This window comes from Pituophis catenifer, unplaced genomic scaffold (assembly GCF_029215685.1).
Source record: "Pituophis catenifer annectens isolate HBS135680 unplaced genomic scaffold, rPitCat1.0.hap2 SCAF_6, whole genome shotgun sequence".
Taxonomy (NCBI): domain Eukaryota; kingdom Metazoa; phylum Chordata; class Lepidosauria; order Squamata; family Colubridae; genus Pituophis; species Pituophis catenifer.
In genome coordinates this window covers 23,075,607-23,089,793 of record NW_027256886.1, presented here as the reverse complement: position 1 = coordinate 23,089,793, position 14,187 = coordinate 23,075,607, and the positions used below count along the sequence as shown (strand labels likewise).

At 35.5% G+C, this 14,187-nt stretch overlaps 1 protein-coding gene across 1 annotated transcript in view; it reads left to right on the top strand.

Annotated features, from left to right (window-relative positions):
* The first annotated feature begins 783 nt into the window (after window positions 1–783).
* The window catches only part of MME (membrane metalloendopeptidase), a 53,891-nt gene continuing 40,487 nt past the window's right edge, over window positions 784–14,187 (top strand). Inside the window, exons 1-4 of the mRNA XM_070945069.1 lie at window positions 784–943; window positions 4,743–4,778; window positions 12,854–13,015; window positions 14,080–14,160. Coding sequence (XP_070801170.1) covers window positions 784–943; window positions 4,743–4,778; window positions 12,854–13,015; window positions 14,080–14,160 — 439 coding nt within the window. The remainder of the gene's footprint in view (window positions 944–4,742; window positions 4,779–12,853; window positions 13,016–14,079; window positions 14,161–14,187) is intronic.

The window sequence follows — 14,187 nt, the reverse complement described above, 5'->3', positions numbered from 1 at the left end:
CACATGAAACAGGAAAAAATGAATTCATAATAGATGGTTTTGATTATTAGATTATGTAGTAACCATAGAGTAAAAGATACATTTATAAATCTATGATTATACTTATAACTGCTGTAATTTGTAGATCAATATGTAATTTGTAACTTTTTAAACTTTACTTGTAACTTTACAATTCTTTGTAACTTTGTTCTTTCTTTTCTATTTTCCCTTTCTTTCTTTCTTTCACTTTTCGCTTTCTCTTTTATTTCTTTTTCTTTTCTTTTTATTACGTTACATTAGTTTGTATCACTGTCAAGTTTACCTTTTAAAAAATCTTTAATAAAGGTTACATATAAAAAGTCGATTAAAAGCTCTTATATTAATTGCTAGAAGGATTTGAACATTGCTCAGAGGCAAAATGAAACACTTTTGTTCATTGGCAAAGGATCAAAGATTGAAAGGTTAAGTTAATTTTTATTCAAACAGAGCTGAATTTCACTTACTTGTGAACTCTTGTACCACTAGACTACAATAAAACAGATATGTGGGCAATAAAAGCAAGCTGACATTTATTTTTAGTCCCTTTTTAGCCTTACTCTCTATTTGTGTAAGAGCACCATTATTCTGTGGGTTGTAAGTAGCAAAAAATACCTCGACTTACTATGTTGACTGGTTCTTTAAAAAAACCCCACTATTTTCTCTTCCTCATTGGAAAAAAAGTGACTAAGAGGAACTAAAGATTTCCATTGTTCTACTGTTTCAGTCATTGGGTTCTGTCTTCTTTTTCTTGCCAGACTCTAGGTTATGGCTAAGTCAGAAAGTCAGATGGATATAACTGAAATGAACTCCCCAAAACCAAAGAGAAAACTGCGCTGGAGTCCACTGGAAATTGGACTTGCTGCTGTAGTGCTGCTTCTTGCTATAGTGGCCATCACCATGATCATTCTATATGCAACATATGATGGTAAGTAGGAGCCCCTCCCTAAACTTAAAATGTCAGTAACAAAAATTGAAAACATTATATTATAAGTGAGAAGAGAAAATGTCAGTGAATATAATTTACTAGAAACAGATTTGATTACAATACTCTAGGCAGAGCAATTTGATTAGAATGATTGAGCTGTAGAATTGTTGAAATTTTAGCTACTAAACTAGAAAACAGTCCATATTATGTTGTGATGCAGTGTGATTTAATGGCTAAAGGGTAGGACTAGAACCAAGAACACTCAAGATCAAGTCCAACCATAGGTATAGAAACTTACTGAGTGACTTTGGAATGATAATTCTTTCTTAGCCCAACCTACAGCAAAAGGTTGCTGTTGTGTGAGTAAATGAAAATAAATCTTCTGAAGATATATTTGAATTCTTGGAGAAAAACAGGGGATGAATTTAACAATTATAATATATAAAATAAGAGTCTCCTTTTAATATTTGTATCTTAAAATCTATTTTGTCATTTTTAATACTAAAACTTACTGATTGATAGATCTGTATTTGAATCAGACTTCTCAAAGGCAACTAGGTAGGATTCCATCATCAACTAGACAGTCAATGTAACATAGTGAATATAGTTATATAGTAAATATGTCACACTCAAATTCCCATGTTGGGCTAGTCATTCTGTATCAAACCAAAGACACAAGACCGCTGTTGTGGTAATAAAATGGAGACTCTCCCCCCCCCACCACCCCGCAGAGCCATGAACTCTGCAGAAAAAAAGGATGGATGGATAATAAATGTAACTATTGCATTGGGCCTTCAGGACTGACAATTATACTATAATTATATTTTAAAGTATATTTGCCAACATTACACTAATATTCTCCTCCCCTGCCTTTTCTGAGTGTTAAAAATATAAAGTAATCCTCCAACTAATCTATATTGCTTGACACTGGAAAATGGTAATTAGAGGTGAATTGGCACTTTTTTAAAATATTTGAGTTTTATTTACTAACAGATAGATTGAACAGAGTAGCAACATGAAGGTTAAATATGCATTTCAAAACTCTGTATCTGAATCTGACACTTCTCTGACTGTATCTCTGTATTTGACACCTAGAAAAAGGCAGATCTCTTTCAGAACTTATTCTCTTTCTTTTGTCTCCTTATCCATTTCTCACCTAACATTAATCTCTCAAGGAATGCCTATTGTTTCATATTGGCTTTGTCCCTTCCCTCTGGGTGGTAGAGAGAATAAACCTGAATTATCTGTATTTCTGGGGCCACTTCCTAGTCTTTGGGTCAATTTCCTGTAATCTTGTAATAGAAGATGTGATAGGTAATTTTATCACTGACTAGTAAGGAGTATTTGCTGCAATTATTTTATATTCAAATTCAATACAATAGAATTCTTTATTGGCCAAATGTGATTGGACACACAAGGAATTTGTCTTTGGTGCATATGCGCTCAGTGTACATAAAGAAAAAATAAAATATATTTTTCAAGAATTATAAGATACAATTTGTGATAGTGATAGGATACTAATAAGCAATCAAATCATACTAAGAAACAATAAAAACAATATAAGTTGTAAAGATACAAGCAACATGGATATAGCCGTAAGTGGCAAGAGATAGGTAGTAGTAAGGATGAGAAGAACTACAGTCTTAGTAGTTAATTTGACAGTGTTGTGGGAATTAGTTGTTTAGCAGAGTGATAGCATTCAAGAAAAAACTGTCCTTTTGTCTTGTGGTTGTTCTAGTGTGCAGAGCCCTATAGCTTCATTTTGAGGGTAGAAGTTGAAACAATTTATGTCCAAGATGTGAGGGGTCTGTAGCTATTTTCACAGCCCTCTTTTTGACTCGTGTAGTATACAGGTCCTCAATGGAAGGCAGATTGGTAGCAATTATTTTTTCTGCAATTCTAATTATCTGGTGAAATCTGGGTCTGTCTTGTTTGGTTGCAGAGCCAAACGAGACAGTTATAGAAGTGCAGATGACAAACTCAATAATTCCTCAATAGAACTGAATCAGCAGCTCCTTGGGCAGTTTGAGCTTTCTGAGTTGGCGCAGAAAGAACATTCTTTGTTGTGCTTTTTTGATGATGTTTTTATGATGATAGACTCTACTGTTGATACTGTGTTGTCTAGTATTGTAAGAGAGGGTAGTATAGGAGGGTTTCTCCAAAAATCTACCACCATTTCTACAGTTTTGAGTGTATTTAGTTCAAGATTGTCCTGATTGCACCACAAGGCTAGTTGTTCTGAAGAAATAATACAAGATCATTTCTTCAGAAAAAAATCCCTTAGCCATTAAAAAAATTAACACATACATGCTTAACACACTTAATTCAAATTCTGTTAGTCATTTCCTTTTCACTGTGACAAAAATATTTCCTTTCTGCAGCTTCAAAAACTGTTTAGAAGACGTATATCATATCTATTTTAGCATCTTAATTCTTTCTTCTTTCTATCCTTTGGCAAAAATTAGATTATCCTTAGGTCCAAATAATGTGGTATTTTTCATAATTTGGTGAAGTTTAAGAATGTGCATTACATTAAAGTGTGGGTGGCAGAAAAGAGATTGAGTCTTACTTTTTTTTAATAATAGGTACATTACAGAAAGGATGTTCACCTAAGAAATTTTCAGTTCCTTTTTCACATAAATTGCGTCTGCTACCATAACTCAGAGATCAAATATTTCTTCCTTGTCATCTGAAAACACACACATGGAAACAAATATCAGCAGTTCCAATTTCTTGTCAGATCTTATCACTTACTTGTCCTTAAATTAAGCCTATCTATGTGGGCTGAAAAAAATCCAGATGACCATTAGAGATCAGAAAGACATCAACAAGCTTCTACCAAGTGGCCAACTGGATTGTTTTCAGCCCAGATTTGGCAGCTGCATCCTAAGTATCCCAAAGCTCTTTCTGTAGATGGGTAGTTGGGATTTTAGTTCTCTAACCAGACCTAAAAACATCAGTAAATATATGGTTAGCCACACACTTCCACCCACACTCCAAACAAGTCTATTCCGGGTGTCTTTTTTGTCTCAGAGGCATGTAATCATCCATATTTGAATTAATCTGACTTGCTGCATGAGGCCCTCAATCCAAAGTGTTAAAAATTTCCAACCACAATGACTCTCAGTGAGAAGTAGTAAGAAGAATGAAAGAAATTGTCTCACTTGGTTTTTCCAAAAACAGTGTTAGCATCATTAAAAAAAGGAGCCCTGAAATCACTGGAAAAGTATTGCTTCCTCAGGAGAAATGCCATTGATTTAAAACATTTGTACACCACTTCTCATTGAAAGTTGGAAAAATTGTCCATCTTACTTTCTGAGCTCAAATCTGATGGACAATCAAAAGGAGGTTTGTTTTCAACTGTCAATAATTGTTTTGCCCTCAAACCAATCTCAAACTTTATTCCATACACATTTTTAGTTTTTTGTCTAGCATGTTTCCTTGCCAAGTCAGGCACAGACATGATGAAAAAAATATGGTAAGCCTTTTCCCTCTCAAACAATACTTTGTCTTTCCCTTTGCATTCATGCATACTGAGAACTTCACTTTTTCCTGTCCTAATTTCAGTATACTTATTTTATATTGATGAAGCTTCTATTTTAATTCTTTGCTGTCAGAATAGTGACCTAGTACTAGGACAAACCCAAATGTCTTGAAGAAGCAGATGTCTGCATTATATAAATAGACACATTTAGTTTATATCTATTAGGGATGAGTTTCAAAAGTTTAAGTACAATGACGTTAATGCACTATGAAAAAAAAAATAACATCCTTATCCATCCTTTTTGTTTTTTTCCAGATGGTATTTGTAAAACTTCGGACTGTATAAAATCAGGTAAGATAGATAGAATGTCTCCATTTCTTTTACTATATTAATAAGGAGTTTCTGAAAATAATGTATCCCAGAGACATGAGCACAAGCCAGTGTTTTGTGTTGTGTCTCTTGAATTGTGTTTTACACTTCCACTCTGTATGACAATCTGCTTTTGAAAGTCAGAGATATAACAATACAATACCACAGTGGAAACTGTAGAAAGTAACTGCAGGTAAGCCAATTCAGGAAAGATATATTTATCACAAATCTAGGTTTGTGAAGTTCTATTCCTTTGATTAAAGGAATAGAAGCTGTACAACATCAGGCTTTGCATTAGAGCACTCCTAAACTTAACAGACAAATACAGATCCTTGTGATGAGATATTAATAGATTTCCCTCAAACAGTCTTGGTCATCCCATGAAATATCTCTATAAAATGCCTAAGGTTAAGGGAAGTGGACCTAATGATTTAAAATGTGGTGTTTTGTTTGATAATGACAATTATATATAAGATGGTATGCTGATTTAATGGAGTAGGCATAGACTCACCCATGCTGGTTTTAATATATAGAATCAATCTTTGAATCTCTGGATGTCAAAGTTTTCCTTGTCTTGAAATGATAACCGATCATTTCACAGGGAAGGGGAAGAAGGCTTGTAGTTTTGCTCTGCTTATATGATTAGCTTATTAAAATACCTCTTAAAGTACAGTAACTATGCTGATCATTGTGCTAATCTTAATCGCATGTAGTCATGCAAATAATGTTGGAACCAAATAGGTAAAATGTCTGAACTGAAAGGGGGCAGTGTTCATTAAAGCTTTGAAAGGCCCAGAACAATATCCATGTTTTTAACCGTATGTCAGAGGTCCTACAAAAGGGACATATTTACCCTTATACAGGCATAATAGAAATGCATTCCTGGTGCAAAATTAATTAGGCTAATGCTCACTTTCTTGCTGTGCTACAAAAGGATGATCAAAAACAGTTGACAATCCTATTGCAGTGTGGTATGACAAGCTAAGAAACATGTTTTTAGTTGTTTTGAAAACCGGGGGCTTTTCTTCCCAACCACTTTAGATTTAGAAAGCAATATATTTAGTTTTGTGCATTCTCAGTGGTGTATACAAGACTGATTCAGGAGCATCCACGGGGAGTGGGGAATGAAAAAGGTAAGTTGGCAGCTACAAATTATCATGTATAAAAAAGGGACAGGACTTCAATTGACTGCAGATGCCCCTGGTCTAATCAATTACATCGTGCCAAGATGTCAAGCGGCACATGATTATCAGGGATAAGTTCTGAAAGAGAAAGAAAATAATGTCAAATCATAACCAGATGATAAAGGTTACAATCACCTAGTGGAAAAAAGCAGATTAGCGCAAAGGTCAAAAAATTCCGTTGTATAGCTGACCCAAATAAAGTCTTTTGTCCTCTCACCTGTCTAACATGAAGAACAGTTTTAAATTTGCATTAATGACTTTAGCTCTGTGAACAGAGAGTAAACTGGTTTCCTTTCTGTGTTACATTTTCTGCCCTGACAATAGTGGTGGAATTCAAATTTTTTTACTACTGGTTCTGTGGGCGTGGCTTGGTGGGCGTGGTGTGGCTTGGTGGGTGTGGCTTGGTGGGTGTGGTAGGGGAAGGATACTGCAAAATCTCCATTCCCATCCCACACTGGGGCCAGCCAGAGGTGGTATTCTCCAGAACCTGTCAGAACCTGCTGAATAGTTCCCCTGCCTGACAAGCATGGCAAGGGGATGGAGTAGGAGTGGAGATGGGAAGACATCAGGACACAGCACATTAACTTTTGAAATATTTAAAAAAATATATGGTCAGAATTCTTGGTAAGGGGCAGAAATTAACAAGAGGAAAAATTATAAGACTAGTGGTTTGTTGTTGTTTATCATAATGGTTGAGTTCATGTACTGCATTGAACCAGGACAATTAAAGACTTAGTTATCTATATGACAATGTTTGAAACTTTGTTGGTGTTAATTGGGGAAGGGGGAGAAAATTGTGACACAGAATACAAACTAGCCAAGTTGGTTAGTTTAAGATTCAATGTATCATGCAATTGATGCATAGAATGTGAGTTAATTAAACAACACTAATTAGCACTAGTGTGAATGCAGTCAAGTTAATGATACTAATTTTTCCTTTAAAATCTCGTTGCACGTTTTATAGTGTTCTGTATTGTACAGAATTCTGATTTGTGGGAACAGAGATAACATGAAGGTGAAACTTTATCTAAACAGCATAATTGACTCCTGCAATGTCTGGCATGCTATTTATTAGAATATGTTCACTTATCAAGATTAATGTTTAATAATTAATATTTGCTTTTCAAGGTTTCTAGTTAATAAAATATTTTTACTATCCAAGACCAATTAACCTAGAACAGAATGTCAAGCGTACTTAATCAAAATACTTTTTAAGTTGCTGAATCATCTTCCTGAGGCACATTAAGGAAACTGCACTTTCCTATATTGAAAAAAGTGCTGAGCCATCACTTATTGGATGTTTTAAACTAGTTAACAATTTGCAGAGGTATAATCTTATGTTTATATATTTATTTATTTTTATCCCACCTTTATTGTTTTTATAAATAATTCAAGACAGCGAACATGCCTAAATTTCCTTCCTCCTCCTATTTTTCCTAGTGAGGTGGGTTGGGGTGAGAAAGAGAGACTGGTGAAAAGTCACCTAGACACCCAGTCAATTTTCATGCCTAAAGCAGAACTAGCTTTCATTCTAGCGTGGCTCTTTAACCTCTCTTGATAGATATATAACAGATTTGTGTCAGATTCCATTTTCTGGGAATTCATGTAATTGAAGGGTTATTTTTACATGAATTAGGTGTTAAATGTCTCCAAGAAATAAATACTGTGCTGAAAAAATGAATCTTGATAACTGACTGTGATAATGATATCAGGTATTTGTGATCCTCTTTTGTATTTTGGGGGATTCAAATTGATTTTAAAAAATAGTTTAGTTTGCAAATATAGTCATTAAAACAAACCACAGATGTGAGTGAATGCATTTCTGAATAAGAATATACAGTACTTTCTGCTTGGCCAGTTGTCATTATGGGTCCCCCACCTTTCCTTGGAGCAGATGTCATCCTCCTTTACTCACTGCCTTTTGCAAATGAAACCACAAAGTCTTTGTTGGTTTCTATTTTAAAAAAAAACACAACTCTTTTCTCACCAGAGCTGTCTTAAACCCTTCAGAGCAGATGTTCCTCAGAAGTTCTTTGTTCTGATCTTCTGGTAATCTCAGCTCCAACTGACTGTAGTATTTGTTCTCTTGCCACCCTTCAGGGGCTGGTCACTGTGCTATGTAGACAGTCTCCAATGGTGAAATTCAAATTTTTTTACTACTAGTTCTGTGGGCATGGTGTGGCTTGGTGGGCGTGGCTTGGTGGGCAAGGCAGGGGAAGGATACTGCAAAATCTCCATTCCTATCCCACTCTAGGGGAAAAATACTGCAAAATCCACATTCTTTCCCCACTCTGGGGCCAGCCAGAGATGGTATTTGTTGGTTCTCCAAACCAGGGGTGGGTTCTAATTACCTTTATTACCGGTTTGCAGTGAAGCCACGCACGTGCGTAAGCAAAGCAAAAGCTCGTGCGCTCTTCTGCATATGCGCAAAAGCATTTTGATGATGTCAGGGTCGGTGGGTGGAACCCCCCGCTGGTTTTACTACTGGTTCTATAGAACCAGTGCGAACTGGGGGCAGCCCACCACTGCTCCAAACTACTCAAAATTTCTGCTACCGGTTCTCCAGAACCTGCTGAATTTCACCCCTGACAGTCTCTACATGTTTTTATAGTCTTGCAGTTGATCAGTGATGGCAAGTTAAATCAATAAAACTCTTCTCATCCCTAGAAGCTCATGTTCCATTCAAATCTTACATCTTTCTGTGGGCATCCAGCAAGGCTTGCCTTCCCTACATGGATGATAAGGACAAGTAGTCAGGAATGAGCAATCAGATCTTGCAATAGCCATAGTCCACATAGCACCAGCCTAGACTTGTTAGTAACCCATTTCAATCCAAACTGGAATTTCTGGCCTAAGAGGCAGCAGGAAACAGCAGAAACATCTTAAGCTAGAGTAGAGAATTGTTCTAAGTCTGTTTCCTCCTAACAGCAGATTTATGAGATTGCATACCCATAAACAATTTGATTCAGAATTCTTGAACAATGCTCTAAGTTTGTAGAATGAAATATAAAGGAAAGGAATGGATCTCCCAAAGATTTGTGAATTTCAAGGACAACAGTGTAGTTTCAGGATCAAGGGTCATTTTGGGGAAAGGGGAATGATTTGCTATCAAATTAATGTTGATTCTTCGTGACCACATAGATTAGATTTACTACACAACAATCTATCCATAACCTCAGGTCTTCCAATAATGCATTCATTGTAACTGTAACTGAGTCTATCCCTTGCTTCTGGTGTCCTTTTCTTCCAACTTTCCCAGCATCAGAGCCTTCTCCAGAAAGCTAGGTGTTCACATAATGTGTCTCAGATAGGATAATCTGAGGCTGGTCATTTGTGCCTTGAATAAGAACTCTGGATTCAACGACCCATTTATTTATTTTCTTGGCTGTCCATAATATTCTTAAGAACCTTCTCCAACACCAACGTTTGGAAGTGGAAGAAAGAACCCTTTTCCAAAAAGAGGTGGGCAGGGATAAGACAATAATAATATTTCATTAAATTTGATTTACATTTAATTAAAATTAATAAGATTACCCTCTTAACTCATCTAATTATTTCACTCTGTCAAGTTACAACTTGATCTTGACTTTGGGAAATTTGGGTGAGGTCCTGTGATACTCAGATCTCTTTTTTGGAACTTAGAAAACCTTAATGACATTTAGATATAAACAAAGTTTACAAATCAGTTTAGAAGAGACAGTAAATCTACCACTAATACAGCTGTTGTGGTATCATGGAAAAAGGAATTGAACTCAGATTTACTCAGTTAATCAAATCAAGCAATGAGATTTAATCATGAGGATGGTGAAGTCTGAATCCCCCCAAGTATTATAGTTTAATAATTACTGTATGCTTATAGCCAGCTGACTGCCTTGCCTTATGTAAGTCTATTAGAACTGAAAATCTATTTTGCCAAATGCTGACACTAGCTAAAATCTGAAAAGTTTGAAGTGGGTTGCCCCACTCCTTCAGCTTGGAGAGGTTGCATAGCAGTGACATCCATGCTGTAATATACTGTACTCTATTGGGAAATCAGTGAGTAAGAGGAAATAGATAGACAGATAAGGCTGTGTCCAATCTTGTCATTGCATCATGTAGGGACTGCAGTTGCTAAATTCAAGACAACACATTTGCTTCATCGTATCATATACAACATATCATTACCCTAATTATTGTTTTCAAGGAAACATGCTTTTACAAATGTGATTTAATTTTATTAAGTTAATGATTATAAAAATGGTTTTAAGCAGCAGTAGGTCTAAACAAACAAACAAAAAAAGCTACATTACTTGATGTAGTAGACTAAGACGCAAAGACTTCATAGTTTAGTCTATATGTATTTTTTCTTGTTAACTCTGTGGGTGATAATTGCAATCGTAGATTTTAATGCAAAAATACAGATAACCACTACATGAAAGCAAGGAATTAAGAGTTCTTGGTATCTCATTGCTGGGATTTTTGCACCCCAAGTATAGCAGCCCTAATATTTAGTACTTTAAGTATGCACTATATCTTTAAACCCATCCCTGTCTCTATAATAATTTTCCTTCCTCCTCTTGAGCCATAGAGGACTGTATTAAATAATTGTTTTATTGATTTAATACAAATGAGAAAAGATTGCACATATGATCAAGATTCACAGACAAACAAACAGTTTGGGGAGGAGGCAGAGAATAATATGTTTTATATCACTGCCATATTTGCTTTTTCATAACATCACCTCTCTTTAGAATTACATCTGTCATGCCTTGCTAACTTATTTGCTTTGTTAAATCTATATGTTGAAATGGCAAATTTAGGCAATATGGGGCATTCTCCAGTCATGGAAATTCCCTTCATACTTTAGAATTCTAATCTTTCAGGTCTTTGAATTGTGCTGGGTCCCCAAAATAAGTAGAAATGTCCCTTTCTTAACATAAAAAAGAATATGCACAGATATTGGGAGAGTGACCTCTAATATTGTTGGAAATATGTGCTCTAGTACTGATTTGTATATTATCAATGCAGTATAATGCTTAAATAGAATTAATATTATAGATTTTTATGGCTAGTCCAATATCCAGTTTTAATTTCAGTGCATTCCATCCAGACATTCATGCAAGCCTCATTGCATTAAAAAAATGTGATGCACTTTTAAAAATATCTCAGTGAAAGAATATAGTCCTTGGGTGTAATTTTAAAGAACACTGCCATTCAGAAAGAGGAGCCTCATCTTGACAATTGGAATCTGGAGAACAAAGTTAAAGAGCCGAGGTGTTGCAGTGGTTAGAGTGCAGTACTGAAGGCTACTTCTGCTGACTGCCGACTGCCTGCAATTTGGCAATTCGAATCTCACCAGGCTCAAGGCTGACTCAGCCTTCCATCCTTCCGAGGTGGGTAAAACGAGGACCCAGATTGTTGGAGGCAATATGCTGACTCTGTAAACCGCTTAGAGAGGGCTTTTACAGCCGTCTCTAAGTGCTATTGCTAAATAAATTAAGTTTCCATTAGGAAACACCAGGTTGCAATTCAGAAGTGTGAGTAACCTGGTATCAAATATTTCCCTAATATTTTTATATTGAATTATATCATCATTTGGTTTTAGGTCAGCAAACAAATAGCCAGGGCAGATAACCAATTTAATAAAGTAACATTAAATAAAATAAAATAAAACAACAACACTGCTATGCAAAAATGAAACCAAAGATTAGTAAATAACCAAAAAATTAAAACAACACGTAAACACACAATGGCAGAATAAAATGCATGGCTGAATTCACAAAACATATTAAGCTGTGCTTTGTTCAAAAACCAATTCTTAACTGTCATATATGAGACTTGACTTCATTGTTTTTATCTTTCACTTGATTGCAGTAGGTGAAGTCAAATCTCATGGACAGCTATATATGACAGTTAAGAATTAGTTTTTAATTTTTGGCCCATACTGCAATCTGACACAAGTAGGTATCAGGAACGTAGTGTGCTTCAGGAAGGGGACCACTGTGGTAGCAGCTGGTGTGCTTTAATATGTCTAGCATTTATAGGGCAATCCCTGGCAAATTAAGATACAGTATAAATAGTATCTTTATAAATAAATAAATAAATAAATAAATAAATAAATAAATAAATAAATAAATAAATATTAAAAGGCATGCAGTGGCTCAGTGGCTAAGACATTGAGCTTGTCAATCGAAAGGTTGGCAATTCAGTTCTGCCAACCTAGCAGTTTGAAAGCACGTAAAAAATGCAAGTAGAAAAATAGGGACCACCTTTGGTGGGAAGGGAACAGCATTCCATGCACTTTTGGCATTTAGTCATGATGGCCACATGACCACGAAGACGTCTTCAGACAGCTCTGGCTCTTTGGCTTTGAAACAGAGATGAGCACCGCCCCCTAGAGTCAGGAACCACTAGCACATGTGTGCGAGGGGAACCTTTACCTTTTTATATAAAATTAGATATAAACATGGATAAAAACATGGACATTGATTTTCATGTTCCCTCAGATGAAGGGAGTTTTGTTTCAATCAGCTCATGTTCTTGGAACAGAATCTTCCACCGAACCCAAAATATTTAACATAGTGTGAAATTCAGATGTTATTTATGGCAGTCTACAATTTTGTATTTGGATAAGTTCTATTAGTTGCAACAATACTGACACCCACCGAACTGTGCTGTTGTATAGTGGAATTCTATATATGTATCTTCAAAAGTAATTAATATTCAGTTAATACAGCTTGACTTAATTCAAACACTTGAGGGTTACAACTCCTATTACAAAACTAAATATTAATGTTACCGCTTTATAACGATAAAGATAAAGGTAGATTATTTTTTTAAAAAGAAAATTACATTACCCTTAATATGACTTTCTTTATTTTTGTTTTATGACAGCTGCCCGAATAATTGAGAACATGGATACAACAGCAGAACCTTGCAATAATTTTTACCAGTATGCTTGTGGAGGATGGTTAAAAAAGCACATCATACCTGAGACAAGTTCCCGTTATAGTAATTTTGATATTTTAAGAGATGAACTAGAAGTTGTTTTGAAAGGTCAGTAGTACAAATGAGTCACTTCAAATTTTGGATCATTTTGTTTTTTGTAAGGTCATACTTTTTTTTGACCAAGAGTAAACAAAAAAGATAGAGAAGATAATACAGATCCCAACAATGTGGGGCTGAAAAAGCCACAACCAAAAAGAACATCCCCACCTAAAATCCACATCAACAGTGGGTCAAGAGTAAACATATCTGGGTGATCTTGGTCTCATTTAGTGGGACAGACTCTGCATTGCATTCTGGCTCTTGCATCATCTGATTCAAAAACTGACTCAAAAGGGATGGACAGTTGTCCTAAAAATGAGAAAGAAGATAGTTAGCTTAACAAGTTGAATATAGTGCTCAAAACCTTGATAGTCCAAACTGGTCAGTCTTACGGTTTATATTTAGATGCAGACAAATAAGGACTGTAGTAGAAGTATCAGGTGTCAAATTTGATGAGAATCAGAAAAATAATTTGGGAACAGAGACTCCATAAAAACATTAACTGAAACAGCATTACATTCATCTTAGAATATTTACAGAGGGACAAAGCGAATGTCCAAAATGGAAGAGAATCTGTGGCAGAGGTAGTGCTGATTTCTAGCTCTGCTGAGTTTTCACTGACCAGGTTAAAACATACAGCATCAAGTGTTCTGTTCTTGGTTTTGCTTCTTTTATTTATCTTCCTAATAGGGCCTATAGGAAGAGAAATTCCACTGGTGTTTCTAAGAAAGAAGGATCAATAGATCCTTCTTCAACCTGCTTGGAAAAGCACCTTTTTAATTTACACTCTGTGGTAAAAGGCAGCTATGCTAGCAGAAACTTGCTGCAATCTACAGGGGAACTTTAGTTGTGGCTCTTTCTTTCTTGAAATAAGCCTCTCTCTTCACCATGGAAATTTAGTTCATCATTCTGCCAAAAACTCTGAGTTTGGTCTATAAAGTTTTGAATTCTGTTCTCATAAGGCTAACATGAGTGAAATGGGTATCATTGTGTGTGCTTCTGCATAACACCTGTAGAACATAACCTACATTATGTATCACACTTGGTAATATATATACCTTTATCATTTTCAGATGTTCTTGAGAAGTCAGACAGTAAAGATATAGAAGCTGTTGCAAAAGCAAAAACACTCTATAGATCTTGTATAAATGAAAGTAAGTTGCTTGCTAAATTATCACATT